This window comes from Rhea pennata, chromosome 3, assembly GCF_028389875.1.
Source record: "Rhea pennata isolate bPtePen1 chromosome 3, bPtePen1.pri, whole genome shotgun sequence".
NCBI lineage: Eukaryota > Metazoa > Chordata > Aves > Rheiformes > Rheidae > Rhea > Rhea pennata.
The window spans coordinates 42,409,099-42,427,216 of NC_084665.1; the positions used below are offsets into that span (position 1 = coordinate 42,409,099).

The 18,118-nt window shown below is 40.9% G+C and overlaps 1 protein-coding gene across 1 annotated transcript; it reads left to right on the top strand.

The window, feature by feature from the left end:
* Window positions 1-533: 533 nt before the first annotated feature.
* Window positions 534-2,477, top strand: MAP1LC3C (microtubule associated protein 1 light chain 3 gamma). Its single transcript, XM_062573641.1, has 4 exons — window positions 534-611; window positions 696-751; window positions 893-999; window positions 2,003-2,477. Exons 1-4 carry the CDS (start codon window positions 548-550, stop codon window positions 2,211-2,213), a joined length of 438 nt encoding a protein of 145 aa, XP_062429625.1. The 5' UTR covers window positions 534-547; the 3' UTR covers window positions 2,214-2,477.
* The last annotated feature ends 15,641 nt before the right edge of the window (window positions 2,478-18,118 follow it).

Genomic DNA, 18,118 nt, shown 5'->3' on the forward strand with positions numbered 1-18,118 from the left:
TGGAAGCTGTCCCTTCCATAGGCAAAGACAATTTCTTCACGGACATTTCATAGTGAAGGACACAGAAAGACAGCGCGAGAGCACCGCTCTTCAACTACATGGCTTCTGTGTAAGCAACCGAGGTCCCGGGACACCTCGGCCGAGCTCCCACGTAACTGCCTGCCGAGGCAGACGAGACACGGTGGGGCTCCCGAAGACGAGCGCTGGGCGCTGCTGGCGAGCTCTCCAGGGACGTTCCCCTCGCACCCTGCTCCCCAGAGGGCCGCAGCGCCTCGCTGCATCGCACGGGGCAGCCGGGCGAGGAAAACGTGCCCGAGCAGGCAAAGCAACGCGGCCGTGCCGACACCCGCCGAGAAGGAGCACGCCGCTCCGGCGGAGGCGCCGCCGCTGCTCCGGCGAGAGGAGCCCGCGCCGCGCCGCCGCCCGGGGCGGGCCGGGGGCCGCGGCCGGGGGGCCGGGCCGGGCCGCCGCGGCCCCATAAGAGGCGGGCGGCGGCGCGGGACGGCGCTGTCGGCGGGAGCTGGCGCGGAGGATGCAGGCGCGGGGGATGCAGGCGGCGGCGCCCGGGGGCCCGGCCGCCTCGCGGCCCTTCAAGCTGCGGAAGAGCTTCGGTAGGGGAGAGGCGGGGGCGCCGCGGCCGGTGCGGGCGCCCGGGGCCGCGCACACGCGTAACGCTGGTTTTCTCTCTTGCGCAGCAACTAGGCTAGAAGAAGTAGCTGGGATCCGGGCGAAGTTCCCAACAAAAATCCCGGTAAACTTCTATTTTGCTAGCGAAAGCTGTTGCTGTTCTTTGAAGAGAAATGCTGTGATGATTATTATTAAGTGGGCAGGGAGGAGGGGAAAGGGAGCTAATTGTTTTGGATTTTTCTAAATGTGACTCTAATCAAAACAGGTAATTGTTGAAAGATACCATAGAGAAAAATACCTTCCTCTCTTGGACAAAACTAAGTTCCTTGTTCCTGAGGAGCTGACCATGACACAGTTCATAACCATCATTAGGTAGGTTGTGAGCACCTGGGCAGCAAGTGGCACTGTGCAGGTGGGGCTGTGGGCTGCAGCTGGGCTCTGTGGCAGGTCTCCCTCCAAGCAGGTATTTTCTAGCACTCTGCTGTGAAGACTTATTTAATTTCTTTGTGTGGGAGGAAAGCATAAAGGTCTCTGTAATAAATTCCCTCTCCTGTGAGAGTTTGAAGAAAGCCAACGGGTTTTTTTTTCAGGTGGATTTGGGGAGGAACCTGGTCTGTGCTTTTGGATGCATAAGGTCTTTCCTCTTCCCCCTTAACTGTAGTGAATAAGGATTATATCAGACTCCTGTTTTGCTTAGTCTCTGTTGGAAGAATTTAAAGTAGTACTGAAGCTCTGTGGTTCTGTTCTGCTCCTCACTCTGCTGGCTTGCTTTTTTACTGTAGTTTGAGTTTGCTCAAACTTGTAACAATTGACAGGTGTGAGCTGTGTGAGGTGTAATGCTTCTAGATTACTCTTCACAAAAACACTAAGGAAGAAGTCTCTTAAGTCTTCAGAGTGACAGTCTCTAACAAAGCACTGAAAATCATATAGAGAAGTTTAAATATCTAGAAAGCTTTTCTATACTTTACAGAAACATATGAAAGCTATGAGAGATGCACAGCTTGGGATCCTGATCTTTGTATGTAATACTTCTGAAAAGGACTCCTCTTTCAAAGACTAGTGCTGAAATCCTTCATCATAGCAATGCTACAGAAGCACTCAGCACTTCTCTTTAATTGGGAACACAAAGGCTAGACTCAGTAGCAGTCATGGTCTAACAATTTGATTTTAAGCCTCTTCCTCAGAGCACAAGCCTTCCAGCTTCCAAACACACAGTTAACTTCCTGCTGATGAGATGTTAAACCACATAATGACTTTATACAGCATTTCTCAGACAGTTTGTGTCACTGCTCTGCATAATTTATTTGAAAGACTTAAGACTTGATTTTTGCTAACACTTAATCTTCTATTCCCCACCCCCTTCCTCTTAACTTAGAAGCAGAATGGCTTTAACTGCTACACAAGCCTTCTACCTGCTGGTGAACAACAAAAGCCTGGCCAGCATGTCTTTGACAATGGCAGAAGTGTACAGGGACTACAAAGATGAAGATGGCTTTGTGTATATGACATATGCGTCCCAGGAGATGTTTGGATGCCTCTTACCCACTGCTCAAGGGAAAAATATGGAATGCTTTCAAAAAACCTAAGGCAGTGATGTCTACTTGCTATGACCAAGCAGCTGTGCTATGAATCATGCTGGTGACATGAAGCTTGGAGATGCTCCTTCTAATATGAGTTCTTGAGCTCTGTACTGGGGAGTAATGACCCAGAGGTTGGCAGGACCAGCTTGAGGCAGAAATGGTGGTACACTCTTTTCTAGAAAATATTTTGGATACATATTTTATATTTAAAGACACTATGGGTTCCTTGAAACTGCACCTCCACTCTTGTTTGTAATACCAATCTTTGTTTTGTAACTGCTTTTTTTTAAAAGATGTCCTTAAAGCCTAAGAGTAAAATAAAGACACTTTTAAGTATTGGGTTGAATGTTAAGTGTTAATCTGGGGTAAGACTGTAGAAGACTACCAGAATTATTCTAGGACCTCCTTCTCACTAGTTTTTTGAATTCAGTGCACTTAATGAGGGATTGCTTGCACAGTGCCTCTTTGTATTTCAGAATGGGATGATAAAGCTCAAGTTAAGTTTGGTCACACAGGAGCAGAATCATATTTATAAACAGTTTGTCAAGCTTATCTGAGCTGCAGGTTGAAAAACAGACCCTGCTTGTGCTAAAGCAGAGCTCAAATGCAGTGTATTTGTAACAGCTGACAGTAGCAGTTTGGGTGTTAAACTGCTGTGAATATCTTTTGATAAAGGTAAATTCTGGTGTAAATATGCAGAAACAGTAGTCAGCATAACCAAAATGCACATAGCATGACTTGAACCCCAGTTTAATCAACTGTGCAAGAGTCTGCTTTTACTACTGAATTCTGCCAGTGTGGTCTAGGTAGGTAGATAGTCTGTCCTTCCCTTGGAGGCACACTTATGTCTCTTCCTCTGAAACACTTCAGTGACCCTTCTCTCAATGGTTTTTGTACCTTGCAGTTAAGTGTACCGGTGTCTCTAGAAAATGTCTAAACTATTGTGTAGTGAGATGATGATTCATTTAACATGCAAAGTGGGTGCCTATACACAAGCTCATGACAGGAGGCTCAGTCTGAAGTGTAGCCCAAGCTAACTTTTTTTTATTCTAGAAATGAGGTAGGTATCAAAGCTGTAAATGTTTTAGTAATCGACTTAAAACACCAGGTCATTTAAAATCTGTCAGTGTGCAGTTAATTAGCAACCTTCAGCAGCCTCAGCTTAAGATGGCTAAATCTTTACAGTAAGGGGGAATTTCTTTGTTCAGTACTAAACTGATATTTGCAGTAATTAGTGTAGGAACTGTTGGACTGTAAAGGAGAAGTGTGGACAGTATTTAAATAATGCATAAGGAAGGAGTGTGTGTGTGTGTGCATAATGGCCATTTGCAAGAGTTCTCTTGCACTAATTCTTTTGAACTTGGAGCCCTGAGCATGTGTGGGTCCAAGCCTCTAAACCTTTAAAAAGCTACTGTATTTAGCTGTTAGGGGGGTACCTCTGTTATTGAAGGTGTTATTTGCCACCTCATAAAACATGGAGGGGAGGCACAAAGAAATCATTGACCTGACTGACTCAGTGGAAAGGGTAAGGCTGTGTTAGAGCATAGGTTAAGAAAACAGGTGGGCTTTGGCATCCCAGAATCTGTTACTAGGGTAGATTTTGCTTATACTCATAATAGAAACAGTTTCCACTTCACAAATTGAACTGAAATACTCATTTGTTACAAGCCCTGGGGAAGGCACAGACACACCTGTTTGGCAGGAGTAATATACAGCAACACTGAACAGCTGTGGGAACCTCTGCAGGGGGAGGGTGGGAACCAAGAGAAATCTCACTGTGTTCAAGCTCTCTTGCCAGTCTAAGAGCTGGGCTAATATTTTGCTCCTTTGGCTCCTCTGTGTTTGTCTTATCTTGTGTGATACTTGTTACTTAAAGAGGAAAGCACTCCAAATTCTTGGCTGGAGCAATCTTATGTCTAACGGCCAGTTTTTTTGGTTTGTGATATAGTGGTTGAGGGGTAAGTGTTGATCCCTCCAGCTTTTATTGACAGGAGACTGTGTGGTGTCTAACAGACTGAGTCACAGATTCAGCCTCCATCCCTTCCAAGAAAAAGTACAGTAAGAAGGTCAGCTGCAGGTTAAAAAAAAAAAAAAAAAAAAAAAAATTACAAACATGTTTAAACTGGCTTGCTGAACCTAGAGAGAAGACTAAGGAGCTGGGAAAACTTCATCACTGGGTAATAGAAACAAACCTACCTTCCTACTGCATGTTAAAACAGGTAGGAGGTATCAAAGGCTGAATTTTCAGAAAGCCTTAAAGTAAGTCAGGAGTTGGATGCCCAAACACATCACAGTTATCCTGCTGGTAGGGTTGCCTTGGCTGGTAGGGTTGCCTTGGCTTGACTAGAAACTTTGGATTCAAACAAATGTCTCCTGAATTGCAGGGGACAACAATGAGAAAAGAAGCAAACAGAGAGAAAAAGTTTTCTGTGCAATCTGACATACTGACATCAGCAATTGAGATAACCAAAGCTGCTTCCAGCATAGCTGCTATTTGAAGAGCCAATATTTGCTTGAACTATCACTAGTTGATCAGAGACAGTACACAGTTACTGCAGTGAAGGACACCAATGTAAGCCTGTGATAAGTACATTTTATAGTTGTTTCCTATGTATTCCTCATTTAAAAGGGCAGTAGCAGAGATGCTACTTTATACCTGTGGCATAAGTATTTTGGATTCAAAATATCCAGAGAGGGGAAAAGAAAACAATTTGAGGGAGAATTTTGTTTTTGCCATAGTCTGCAAGTTAAATTCTGGAAGGTGCTCAGTGCTATGATTCCAAGCCATTTGGGTATGTGCATGCTCTGCTGAAGTAGCTTGATAGAGTTGGTCCAGAGTGCTCAGCCTCTGCTAGAACCAAGCGTTGTGTCCCATCTTCAAGTGTAAAACCAATCCAGTTGAAAGCACACTGAGAGCTTCTAGAAAAAGTGTGGGAAGAGGGCTAAAGTTGTCCTTGCTGTCGAGTTCTTTGTTTTGTTTTGTTTTTTTTAAACTGAGTACTGAGTAAAATAAGTTGGGTTGGGACTTCTACTTTTTTTTTTTTCTTTTTTCACGTGGTGAAGTGAAGTTGGACAAATAATAGTAGGGGGGAAAAGCATTAAGTGCTGTTTACCCTAGCTTTGGTAGGGTAGTAGGAAAGATCTAATGATAATAGCTGCATATAGTGCTGGTGTTCTTAGAAATATATCACCAACCAGAACAAAGATCAGAGGTGTAGCTTTGCTGCAAAAAGCAATCTATTAATGAAACATGCCATTCATGTCTATAATACATGGATGCACAGTGGCTGCTTTGGGAATAGGGTGAAGTTTTCTTATTTTCAGAAGTCCTGAGCAAGTTTGACTTCTTGGGTTTCTGCTGTAGGCTACATGAACACTGAATAGTCAGCAGTGCAACTGGAGAACAGGATAGCAATTCAAAAAAAAAAAAAAAATCAATCCTCAGCCCTGGCCAAAAAAAAAGAAAAAAGGTAATGTCACCAATGCATATGAGCTTTCAAGAGACTAGAAATTATTCTTTTCTGTGCCTACTAACATTAGAGATTCAGCTGTCTGTATTTGCCTTGCCACAGCTGACATACCACAGCCATCTACAAACACAGCTACAAACTGCCTATGAAGTTTTATGGAGTGCAAGCTGTCATTTGTTGCTGCAAGGCAGAGATGATAACTTCAGCTTGGGCTTTGGCACATAAGCAACAGCAGGAGTTTTCCAAACTGTTTTCACTTAAAAATTACTTGAGGACGTTGTATAGGTAGAATAAATGAATGAATGGGAATGCTGAACTTCTCTCTAAAGAACTACAGTCAGCAAGTCATATAAATCTAGATGCTTTTTTTTTTATTGTTCCCCCCTACTAACCACTTCCAGACAGTGGTAGCTTAAAGGTAAAACATTAAAAGATAAATTGGTAAATACGCAACATGGCAGACTATCTCCCTTTTCTTCAAATCATTTTTTTTTGTTTGCTTATACATACAATATATATATGATATATATATATATATCATATATATAATTTCACATGAAATAGTAGGACAGAATATAATCTTCATCATCAAATTGCACTGCTGTATTTCATTTTAAGAAGACCCTACAGAAACTACATGGATGAAACCAAAAAACCTAACCAGGAGAGATGCTATTTTTTAATACTGTTAATACTGATACTGTTTTTTAACTTACAAACTATGAAGTGGAGGGGAGAGAGGGGGTTTCTTTGGTCAACTGCCAAGGAGTATCAGAAAAGTTATTAAGAAACACAAATTCATGTATGTTGCAGCACAGTCTGTGTACAAAATTGAACAGAATGTACACTTCCCTCGAGGATCTCTACTCCAGAACTATTTCTAGTCAACTCTTCTGAACTTAAAAACATCCCATTCTCTATACACAGTTTCATATCAGCCCATTACATTTTAGTCAAGCAAAATAACTGAGTTCTACATATAGATAGGTGCTCCATTTCTGTGGTGTTCCCTAGGATGTTTCTTAATGATTGTTGTTCTTTTCCTGGATGTTTGCAGGATGCTTAGAAAGAGCATAAGTTTCTTAGCTAGCTGCCTGCAGTATATAACATGCAAAGGCTTTCAGGCTCTATAACAAATAACAATCTGACCCTAGTTTAGAGGAATACTAATATAGTTTTAATGAAGGTAGCTGATGGCCTTAAGACTTCCCTCTAGAAAGTTGTAACCGTATTGCTTTTCCACTTGGTGTTTGTGACAGTAACATTCCTATTTCACACAACTGTTTGGTAGTAGTGTAATCCAGATTGGTTCTGAAGAACATATAACAAGCACCAAGGCCAGAGTTTGAAAAGTAGCCCTGTCCCTGTCCTGCCTTCTCTGCCGGCAGGCCCTCACTCCCTTGGGAGCATTCCCTGCCGGGCACGCATGGAGTTTCCAGAGCAGGTGGGAAGGGAGCGAGGAGGGGCTGCTCAGACCACTTAACACTTACATCATGTCCGTCAAGGACTGTAAAGAATCTTTATGAGGCTGCTCATGATTTGTTGCAGGGTGGGCTTGGCTGGTGGCATTTGTTTTTGCAACTACTCCGCTAGCCCGGTTTTGCTTGCTTGCTTTCTGTGTGAAACAGTATGGTCTATATCACAGCCAGACCTTGGCCGAAGCCTGCTATGTATCAAAAGGTAGGTGGGAAAGCTATGACTCCACTGTCCTCAAGACAAAGCAAAAAGAACTAGTTCATCTGCTGTCAGTCAAGAGATCTCTGGAAGACCCTGGCTTATTTCCAGTTCTCAAGAACAAAGCCAAGACTTCAACAACCTGCCAGATGGATTTGCAGGGAAATCTTTAGGTCAGCCAACCAGTGGGTGAGGAAAGGAGACAGGGAGTGGGGTTAAATGTGCATATCAATGCTTCCACCCAAAGCAGCTGCAGAGCTATATTCTTCACAAGCCTGATGTGACTGAATGGAAAGCCTGAGCCGTTAGTATGACATCTGAGCCATTAGCTCAGAAAGAGAAGTTAAAAGAAGGAAAACACACACTTAGCCATGCTTGCAGATGGAGGGTGGATATAGCCCTTTCCTGAATAAAAAGTGAATTTTGTCAATGGAAAAAAAAAACACACAAGAAAGTGCTGAAAGGAAGACACGGCAAGTAAAGAAATTCTATTCTTAGTGCTGGCACTACTTCACAAGGAGACTTGGCCCTTACTCCAAGAACTCAAAAATTTAATGTCAAGTGATGGATGCACATACGGTCTCTGTCTGACCCAACTCCCCTAAAAAGCTGCATCTGTAATCAAGAACTAACAGTCAGATAGGGATATGAGATGCATATCTGAATACTGAATGGCTGAGGAAGAGTAACTCATTTTTTCAGCAGCTTGATGCATTAGTCATCAACAAAATAAAACAGCCATTGATAGCAAAACCAGCTGCTGTACTACAGGTGAGAGAAGGATCACTGACTTAGTGCAGACACATCTGCACTGTCTAGACTGTCAGGGTAACCCAATTGTTGCAGCGGTTATGAAGATAATTTTGCTATTCAAAACTATATTGGTTCTGTTATAAACCTGTCAAAACTGTCACGAGGGGCCTCAGGAGGAATACTGCATTTTCCTGGGAGGCAGATGGATATGGTTTAACCCTCAGCTCCTCCCAAGCATCCTCATACTCGCTGACTTTTGTTCCCATTCTTTTTTGGAAAGGGCCCAGACTTTCTGTGGTTGTAGAACCTAGGTACAGATTCCAAGGCTGCTAAAAGCTATAAATAAGGTCTTTAGTTGCCATGTAACAAACTTGTATGAGAATTCACAGTTGTTCTGTTATTGTAATTCAGCCTGTGCTGAAGCCACAAAATTTGGATCTGCCTCAGTCTCTCAGACTTCTAAGGCAGATCTGGAGCAGCAGTTTAAATGGGATGGTTGAAGCTGTCACTGCCATTTAGGTAGGGTCCCCCTCCAGTGAATTTGGTTTAGAGTGAAAAAGTGTCTGATCCTTCCATGAATCAGCTGCAAACAGCTATATGTTTTAGCCTTGCTCATTAAAGTGAACTGCTTTAGCTTCAGGCACAACAGGGTAGAAGTTTAATTTGGTGGCTCCACTCATCCAAGTGATTTTGTTTCAGAGGAGTGATGATGCCTTACATGAGTTTCTCCAATGTCAGACTGGTGGTGATCCCCAGGAAAGGGTCAATGCAGAGGGAGAATGTTCCAAGAAATCAAGGGAACTGAGCATGGGACCTGCAACAGGTATAGGTGGAGCTTGAAGGTGATGTGTGTTTGTAGGCTAAGCCATGGCAGGATCTCTGCCATCTGAGGCAGCTGGTCCAGCTGGCAGCTGAGCAACTCTTGAGCATGACTACTGTATCCACCGGCTCTGCAGAGAAGCACCCTTGATAACTCAGTGGATAAAGCAATTACCTAGAGTGGGTGAGACCTCACTAAAATTCCCTCTTCTGCTTGAGGAGGCTGAGCTACACAGTCCCTTCTGCTCAGTCCCTTGGGTAGCTCCCGTCTCTCTGAACCCATCAGAGAAAATGTACTTGCTGCAGCTAGAAACTAGATTATTTACAGATGTAGCCCAGAGTGACACAGGGGGTGTGTGGCCAAGGAGCTTGAACACAGCTCCCAAGCTCAGCCTCTGGCCTACCTTTCAATTCTGAAAGTAACTATTCAGTGGTTAAATAAGTGAGAGGTTTCATTTTACTAGTGGAAAATTTAGGCTGTTTTGAAGGGCCTGATCCAAAACCTTATAAAGTACATGAGGCAATTCCAGCAGAAGCTAGAGCACACATTGCATGTACTGCCTGGAGCCATAAAGGTTGCAGAGCTAAAGATATTCTGTTACAATATGTAAGAGGAAGCACCCACAGGAGTTAGAGAGAAGGAGGAAAGGTCAAACACTCTGGCAGATATGTTAAGTTTTATATTAATTTTCTGGAAAGTTTTTCTTCAAAATATGTTTTTGCCAATTTTTTTTTTTTTTTTTTTTTTTTTTTTTTGTTTCTCCATTCTGACTGCTGTGTTTTTCCTTCATCAGATTTAATTTTGGGGAGTTTGTCAGGAGGAAAAAAAAGTGAGTTGAAATGTGGGATTTATGTGAGGTAAAAATGAATTAAAGAAAACACTTGCTGACTGTACAGTTACAAATGTGTGCAACTACCGCAGAACTTTGCAACACATACAGGAACAGGCACTTGGGTGAGGCTGAAAAGCCCAAACAGAGGTTATTCTATTATAGACATGTCTCCTCATTTTAAAATGAGGTAAAGTTTTCTGCTAACTCTCAGCATAGGAAGTTTTGTATTTTGGGGGTCGTTTTGTTTTGGTTGCAAACAAATGATTCCACAAACTTTTGGTCAGGCTATGCTTTATGACCTTTTACTAGCAAGAGATTTGTTAACTGCTGTGCCGCAAAACAAGCTATAGGATAGTATCTGTAAGTCATGTTATAAAAAACAGAGCATGGAGGAGCAGCAGGGAGCAGTTTGCCACCATATGGAAGAAATGAACCTATAATAATTCATAAAATTTTAATGCACAAAAGCCAGAACTGGCCAGCATTCACCTGCAGAGCAGACATCCTGCAATTATTTTCAAACAGAACAAGAAACAAGAACCTGAAGAATACGAGCAGTTAGAAAAGAGGTACCTTATCAAAATCTCTCTCCAAAAGTGCTGCAAACAAGTCAGCAGAGTTCCTGCTGGCTGAAGCTGCTATGTCTTTTTTAGAGCTTTCTCTATACAGAGGTAAGTCCCACAGAGTGTGTCTTGAAACAGTAGCAGCTTTAGTATTGTGACTTGCATGAACAAAGCTGAAGAAATGTTTGGGTTTTCATTCACAGGAATTAGGCCTTAAAATTAGTCTTGACTTCCTACATCACTTACCTATCAAGCGATTAGGTGATTAGCTCATTTGTTGATTCAGGAAAGACTCTGAAATAAGATTCTAGCAACAAGTTCCACTGCTCCCATGTAAGGCTCCTTCCAACACTGTTTCCAAAACACTTCACTTACCAAATGCACAGACCTACACACATGCTGTACGCTGCTGAAATGCAGCGTCGGGTAATGCAGGGAAGGGATTCCCCCGTGCACAGAAGTGCACATTTTGGAAAGCAAAAGGATAGAGATGAAAGAAAGTTATATATGGCAATGGAGTGATGCTCTCAAATATGGAAAGTGCAACTAGACAGTGTTTCAAGGAATCCCTCAAAGGCTTTTATCATGAGGTAGGACCGAGGAGAACAAGACTGAATGATTGAAACACAGTTACAGGGAAAATCCATCCCAAAAGGGTGTGCACAGCTGAAACCTCACAACTTGATGGCTGTTGGTGATTATTTTCTTGATGGAGCGGTCTACTATTTGGTAGTTGAATCAGATACTTCATTAATAAGTAGCCGCCTCTTAGATCTCCTCATACTGTAGAGAGATACAGAAACTTTTTGCTTCACCTTTTCTATGTAATTAGAGCTATCACTTAAACTGTAATATTAGGAAAGGTTTGAAGAGTTTCTCTGAATGCACTTTGGCAAGGGCAAACCAGGACAAGCCATGACACGAAGCAATTAGCCAGTTTTGTAGATTAATGGAAAATGGTTTTGAGAATTACTTTGCCCGTCAGTGTATTTATCTCTGAACCTCAGCAAAATTTTACTGAAGAAAGAACTAAGTCAAGCTTATCTTCGGTACATTTCTGAGCAGAAGAAAAAGAGTACAACATAACTTGCCTACTCATGGAATGCGAAGTTCACTGTGTTATTGTTGATAAATGCTTAGGAGGATGTTACAGAGAAACTGTTCTGCAAACAGAATCTTTTAGACTGTATGTGTGTACGCGCTTGTTTTGAGTTAAGGCCTACCCTTGGGCAATGCTGCTAACAAACTTCTGGGTTTTTTGTGAGGTTAATACTAGGAGGAGCACAGACAGCAGGGAAAGCACCTATGTTCAGGACATTTACAAATAAAATCTTCTGGGCAGGGCAGGGTTTTTCTCTATACTTTTATTTTCTGACCCTTCTGACTAGGCCCATGATTACTGTTTGATAGCTACATAAGCACAACAAAGAAGCTAATGGTGCTTTGAAGTCTGCAACACAACCTTCACCATCAGCAACGGCTTGAAATTTTTTGAGAAATGTTAAATTTCACAGAGCACTTTCACCTTAATTTAAACCATTGATTTCCAAGGGAAATTTCATTTTAAAGAGATGGTATTCTAAGTAAATGCAAACTTATCCTCTGTAAGCAATAAAGATTGGTCCTTCAAAGTTATTTTTGGTCTAGTTCTGGGACTTCAGAGGAAATAAAATCAAATTAATAAAAAACATCTACATCAAGCCAGAATTCAAGGATGAGGCAGATATAAAGGCTCAAAATATAACACTGTCTTTCCAATCAAAGCATCTGGCCTAATTTCTGTTCTACTAAGTTTAGAAAGAGAATAGTTGAACAGTGATTCCAAAAATGAAGTATTTGTGGAAGTGAGCTCAGAAAAAATTCTGGTGTTTTAGGGGCTTTCTAAACCGAAACAAATATACTAAATCTAATTAATCTAACATCTTACATTGTGATTGCTGTTACAGCTGAATACTTCTGTCTACCTACAAAAGAGTGATATCAAAATGCACTTAGAATCACACTTAGTGATGCTTTTATTTATACAAATATTCATATTTATTTCATATTCTCAGGAGTACTTAGGACTAGTTTTGGCTCCAGAATAAATTACTGAGAATCTGGTTTTTTAATTATAGTTATTAAGTGTGAGCTAAACACTTTATAAAGATCCACTTTTACAAAATACTGGAAAGAGATATTTTCTTCTCAACTCCTTTGTAACATTGCATCAGAAGTTATGACTGCATTGGAAGCAAACACAAAGTAAATCTTTAAATGCTGCAGATCTTTCCCCTGACTAAAATTTTAATCATCTGCCTGACGTCATGGAACTTTACAAAGGTTTTATCAATGTCAGCGCCTGTCTTTCTTCTTAATGCTGCTTGCATCACATCGAGGTTTAATCTCTATTTAAACAAATCAGAATTTATGGAGTTTACAACACAAATTGAGGAGTTTCTTCTCTTATCTCTTTGATTGCATAATAAACTAAGGATTTGCTAATAGAATTGGTGCTCATCTAACACCATTATTCCCTATACCTTCTAAAAAAATAAAGACATACATCCAAAGCCTGAAAAAAATCCATGTAATAGCTGGCCTGTGCATGTTGTGGATTTTGCAATAAGGTGCACAAAAATGTTGGCAAAGGTTCTACAGGATGGATGAAGAAGGCTCCCAACCCAGCCTAATCACTATTCAAGAGGGATAAATGCAGAATACTTCATCTGCACAGAAATAATCAGCTGCACAAATACAGGATGGAAAACAACTGGTTGGTGGCATTTCTTCTAAAAAGAGACTGTGGGATACATTGGATCACAAGTCAAGTGTGACTCAACACTATCATGCTGTTGAGAAAAAAGCAAACACCACATTGGGATTTCTAAACAGGACCAGAGACTGCAAGATGTGTGAAATAAGCCTTCTGCTGTACTCAACAGAGGTAGACTCCAGCTGAAATATTGTGCCTAGTTTAGGCACTACAGTAAAGTAGAATATGAAATGTCTGAGAAATGATGTGATGGTAATGAGCAGAGATCTAGAATATGTCCTATGATGAAAGACCGCAAGAATCGGGATGGTTTAGTCTTGACAAGAAAAGGCTGGAAAAGGAATATGATGGTATTCCTCACAGACAAAATGCTCTTGCAAAAAGAGGGAAGAATCTGTTTTTCCTGTCTATGCTGGCTGTTACTAGGGATAAAGGGCTTAAAATGAAGCAAGAAAAAGCTAGGAAAACTTTCAATAGAAAAAGAGAGTGAAACACTGGATTGACTTGCCTGGAAAATTGTGGAGTGACCATCATGTACAAGATGAGTCCAAAATTAATCCTGCCATGAGGCAAAGGGAGGATTTATGGAGGTCCTTTCTAGTCCTAGCCCTGTTTTTCTTTGATTCTATGTTTCCTATTAAAATATATTTGTTTCCTAGGCATGAGAACATTTTTCTCAATAATGAAAGTTCTTAGATTACAGCACTGAACCACATAGATTTGTGTAATCACAATAGAAGGGATACAGAACTGCATAGTGTGTATGGGATCTTCTTATGTTGTTTTTTTCCTCTCTGAAGAAAAAGATAAGCACATGATATCGGTCAAGCACAAGAGATGTTTTGTTCTGGGAGAGCACCTTCAGTAATAACAGGCATCAAACAACTCCCACCATCCCTAGCTGAGACTTCAGTGTTGGTGATAGAGGGCTTAGCTGCTCTAGCCCCACTGATTCACCCTTTCTGCACATGTACTATACAGACAACGAAATCAAGGGACTAGCTGGTTGAAAAAAAAAGAATAAAGAGGATATTATTCACTTGCAACAGTGCCCCAGTCCAGTTTCCCACTCAAATACCTTTGCATATGTGTATGTGGAACAGAAATTCACAGGAGGTATGCAAGTGTTCATGACACTGTGATCTCAACTCCTTCCATCATGTCCAATCCCTTTATGCTAAACAGAGGAAACTGCCTTAAAACCAAATGCCAGTGCCAATGTGCCAGAGATTACTCACCTATTAGTAAGGAACTTCGTAGTCCCTTCCCACCTCCCCATCCTGTGATTCATCTGAGACATGGAACCTCTTTATCTGAATTCTAAAAATCTTTAAAAAGAAACACAACTGCAATCAGAATAATGTTAGCTGAGATATACCAGACTCTTAATATTCTACCTGACAACAGACAGGGAGTGAATTCATGAACACTGCAGGTTTCATCACTTTCATCAGAAAAAATGATCCCAATCTCCTCAACAATAAGTCATAAACTGCAGTCTGGTCTGTGGTTTGGTATCTGGTTAGTATTTTGACCACGTAATATATCTTAACATTTTTTACTACTTTCATATTTCTATCCCAAAGAGGGTTTTCATTCTCTATTACTGGTCATAAAGTAGAGCTACTGTAGGTCAAGTTTTATTGCTATGTGTGTTAGCCTCTGTGTGTACTTCCAAGATGTCTAAAATCCATTTACAGTCATTAGGCTGAATAACACACAGGTTAACCAAACCTAGTTTTTCTTTACATATTTTTCTTTACACACCACCTATCTGCCACACACAAAAGATATACAGGCTTCCTTACTTTCATGTAATTACTTTTATAAGACTGCTTTCAGAAAGTTTGTATCAATGCAAAGATATGGGTGTGATTTCAAAATAGCATTAGATAGCATGCTGCTGCTGAAAGTGTTAAGGCTGGAAACTAACCTGGAAAACTGGCCCCATGGCATATGAGCACTACCGTTGTGTGAGTGCACGAGGGAAGGAGTGGGCAAACAGCCTCCTAGGATGGGGGGAACGTCTTAGATCACTTGGCTACTCATACAAGTGCATCTTAGGAGTGAGTCAAGTATTATTTCCATATTACAGAAGCAAAAATGAATCGTAAAGATACGATCTGACTTTCCCAGAGCCACATGGCAATTAGCACTGGTGGGCTTTATTTGGGCTGCCACCCATTTTTGATATTGCTTAAGGCACTTGACAACTGACAGAGAATTAGCTGAAAGCTAATACTGTGATAGTAATTTAAAAGAGTAAATGAGTGAGCACTGTAAAGACAAGCCTTCCAGCCTGACATCAGTAATGGTAGCGCATACTGAGGACCTGACTGAGAGTTTAAAAGGAGATGAATACTGATGCTAATATGTGCTTATTGAAAATAGATTTTGCTAAACTGTAATCTTTCTGAGGAATTTGTTTGGAGTTAAACAAGTGTTGATATTAAGACATCTATTTTATTTCTCAGATGTCTGACTTGGCTTCACACAGTATTTTGACTAAAGAAGCTAAAAAAATACACTGTCCTATAAGCAGAGCTCCATGAACATTTGAAATAGAGAAAACATCCCTATATTCCTTAAGTAATTGTATTTCTAATTCAGTCCTATATAGCCATGTTTCTGAGCCTGTGTCAAGTAAGCATTTTTGTCAATAATCTAGGAGAAAACAAATATTCCCCACCATAAACTGACCAGTGACAAAGCCTGCCTGTGTCCCAAAGAACAGAATTGTGATAAAAACTGAAGGGCAGGTCACTGCTACTGGGTAATGTAGTTGACCAGGTGAACACACAGGGGTCTTAGAACAGCCACGCACAAAGTTAAACATAGGCTGTATTTACAGGGGACAGAACTGGGCCTCATCTTGCAAAAGAATATAGTAAAAATCATATTTTGGTAGCTGCCACGTGTCACCAGTGGCCAAAACAGGCTAATACTATCCTTGAAAATGTAAACAGGGAGAAGAATTTTAATCTTACCTCTTCACTTGGCACTGGGATAACTGCTGCTACATCCAGTCTAATGCATACAATTCAGGATAAATGTTGAAGTTGGAGAAAATTCAGAGAATTACCAGAAGAATGATTCAAGAGTTGAAAAAAAAAAAACTGCAAAGAAGGAGAGATTTGAGGAACTCAGCTTATTTACCTTACCTAGGAGATGGATAAGGGATGGCTTAACCACTCTCTTTAAATCTTTAATGATGGCAGGATGTGTTGACAATGAATTCTTCAGTTCAACCGATAAAAGTATGACAAGGTCTGGTAGGTGGGGGTTGGAACTAAAAAAAAAAGCAAGATTGGACATACCGAGAGGGTTTTGTTTTTTTTGTTTTTTTTTTTTTTTTTTTTTTTTTTTGCTTGGTGAAGGTATCACAGGAACAATCTATTGAAAGTATCACCCTCCCACTCCTCAGATACTCATGCATCCTAAAGCTGAGAAGAAACAAAGGGTGCTTCCAGATGACCTTAGGGTCATCCAGAACCGGGACATATGTCATTTGACATTTTTGTTTTCCCGTTCCAGCTCCAGAGACTGGGACTGACATGACATGGAAAAATACCTATGAATACCGCAGATTTAGACTGTCCATTTTATAAGCAGGCTTCTGTTTACAGGGCTGGAATGACAAATTCAAGAGAGAGGGTTTATATTTTTCCTACTTAGCACTCTGTGGCTACTCAAATGAGTAAGCTGTGAGGGAGTAAAGGTGTTGATTTCCGTACAAAGAGTAAAACACAGTAGGGTGAATTTCAACCTCAAACAAGTAGACCCAGAAAAAAAAAACTTTCCTCTCAAACAGCTCCTCCGGTCTTCACTCTCATACTGTAACCTCTCTTCAACTACCACCATAATTTCTCACATATTCACTTTAAAATCTGTGTTGCCCTTAAGTACAGATTTCCCTCTATAACATTTTTGCTACTTTCACACTCACATCTCTCTTTAGTATTACTGTATTCTCCCAAACGAGGCACCGAAACTCTGGCTCGCTGGAGAGACGCAAACACCAGCCTCACTAGCTCTGGCTACAGCCACCAGTGAGCCGGCAGAAGCCTCTTCTTCTGGGCCCTAAAGCCAGTGAACTGTCACACCCCAGCTCCTCCCTGCCAGCTGCTTCTTTTCTGAATCTTCCAGATAACAACCAGCTGTCTCTGCCTGCCTACCCTGTTTACAAAGCATTTTCATGAAGCCACGGTAAGTCAGTTTTAACCTAAAGATAATAAATGCTTTGCGGCAATGTATTTTTTAACCAGATTCTGTAAGCGCAAAGATTCTGGGAGAATAAAGTTTGCTTTGGTTTGTGCTCTATGAGGCATCAGATCTCACTATGCTGTATTAGCAACAGCTGCTTCTCCTGGCCCTATTCCACTCTTGAAACATTGTCTATCTTGAATCATACGTTTAGCATATAGTTATTTAAAAAATTTCACTAAATAAGCCTGTTAAGATGAATCATCTCCTGAAGAGGTGTTGTGAGATATACAGCAGGGTAATAACATTAACTTGGTTACATAGCATAAATAAAATCATATATGTGAGTAGCATTGCTGTGACAGAAAAAAAAAAGTGATTCAAATTAAAATAAATGCTAACTGATTCAGAATAAGCATTCACAGCCTAAGAAGCAGGAAAGTGATATCTTTAACCTATTATAGCAAGAATTAGGCTGCTTTTGTGCATATTTATTACAAGAGCAGCTTGATATACATCTCTGGATTTAATTGCTGACTTCTACAATACTACTGTTGTTTTTATTCCTGCTCCAGTGCCAATTTTGTTGGTGAAGAAGTGAATAATCATAAAAGCTTTATCTCAGTTCCTCACTCAAGATAGATGGCTGGTTCTTCTTAAGACACTTCATGGAGTTTTAATGTTACCTCCTTAGGATTTTAAAATGTCTCAGATGCAGCTAGCACTAAGAGTGTGTTTGCACACACACTTAACCTTCAGCAATGCCAACCTAAATAGGTTTCTATTCTCTTCGTATCTACTGTTCATTCTTGAACTCGCTCTGCCTTGTCCTATCCACCTT

Coding starts and splice junctions, on each gene's coding strand:
- MAP1LC3C (XM_062573641.1), top strand. CDS start 548: ATGCAGGCGGCGGCGCCCGGGGGCCCGGCCGCCTCGCGGCCCTTCAAG. Junction 612..695: donor CAAGCTGCGGAAGAGCTTCG/GTAGGGGAGAGG, acceptor TCTCTTGCGCAG/CAACTAGGCTAGAAGAAGTA. Junction 1,000..2,002: donor CAGTTCATAACCATCATTAG/GTAGGTTGTGAG, acceptor CTCTTAACTTAG/AAGCAGAATGGCTTTAACTG.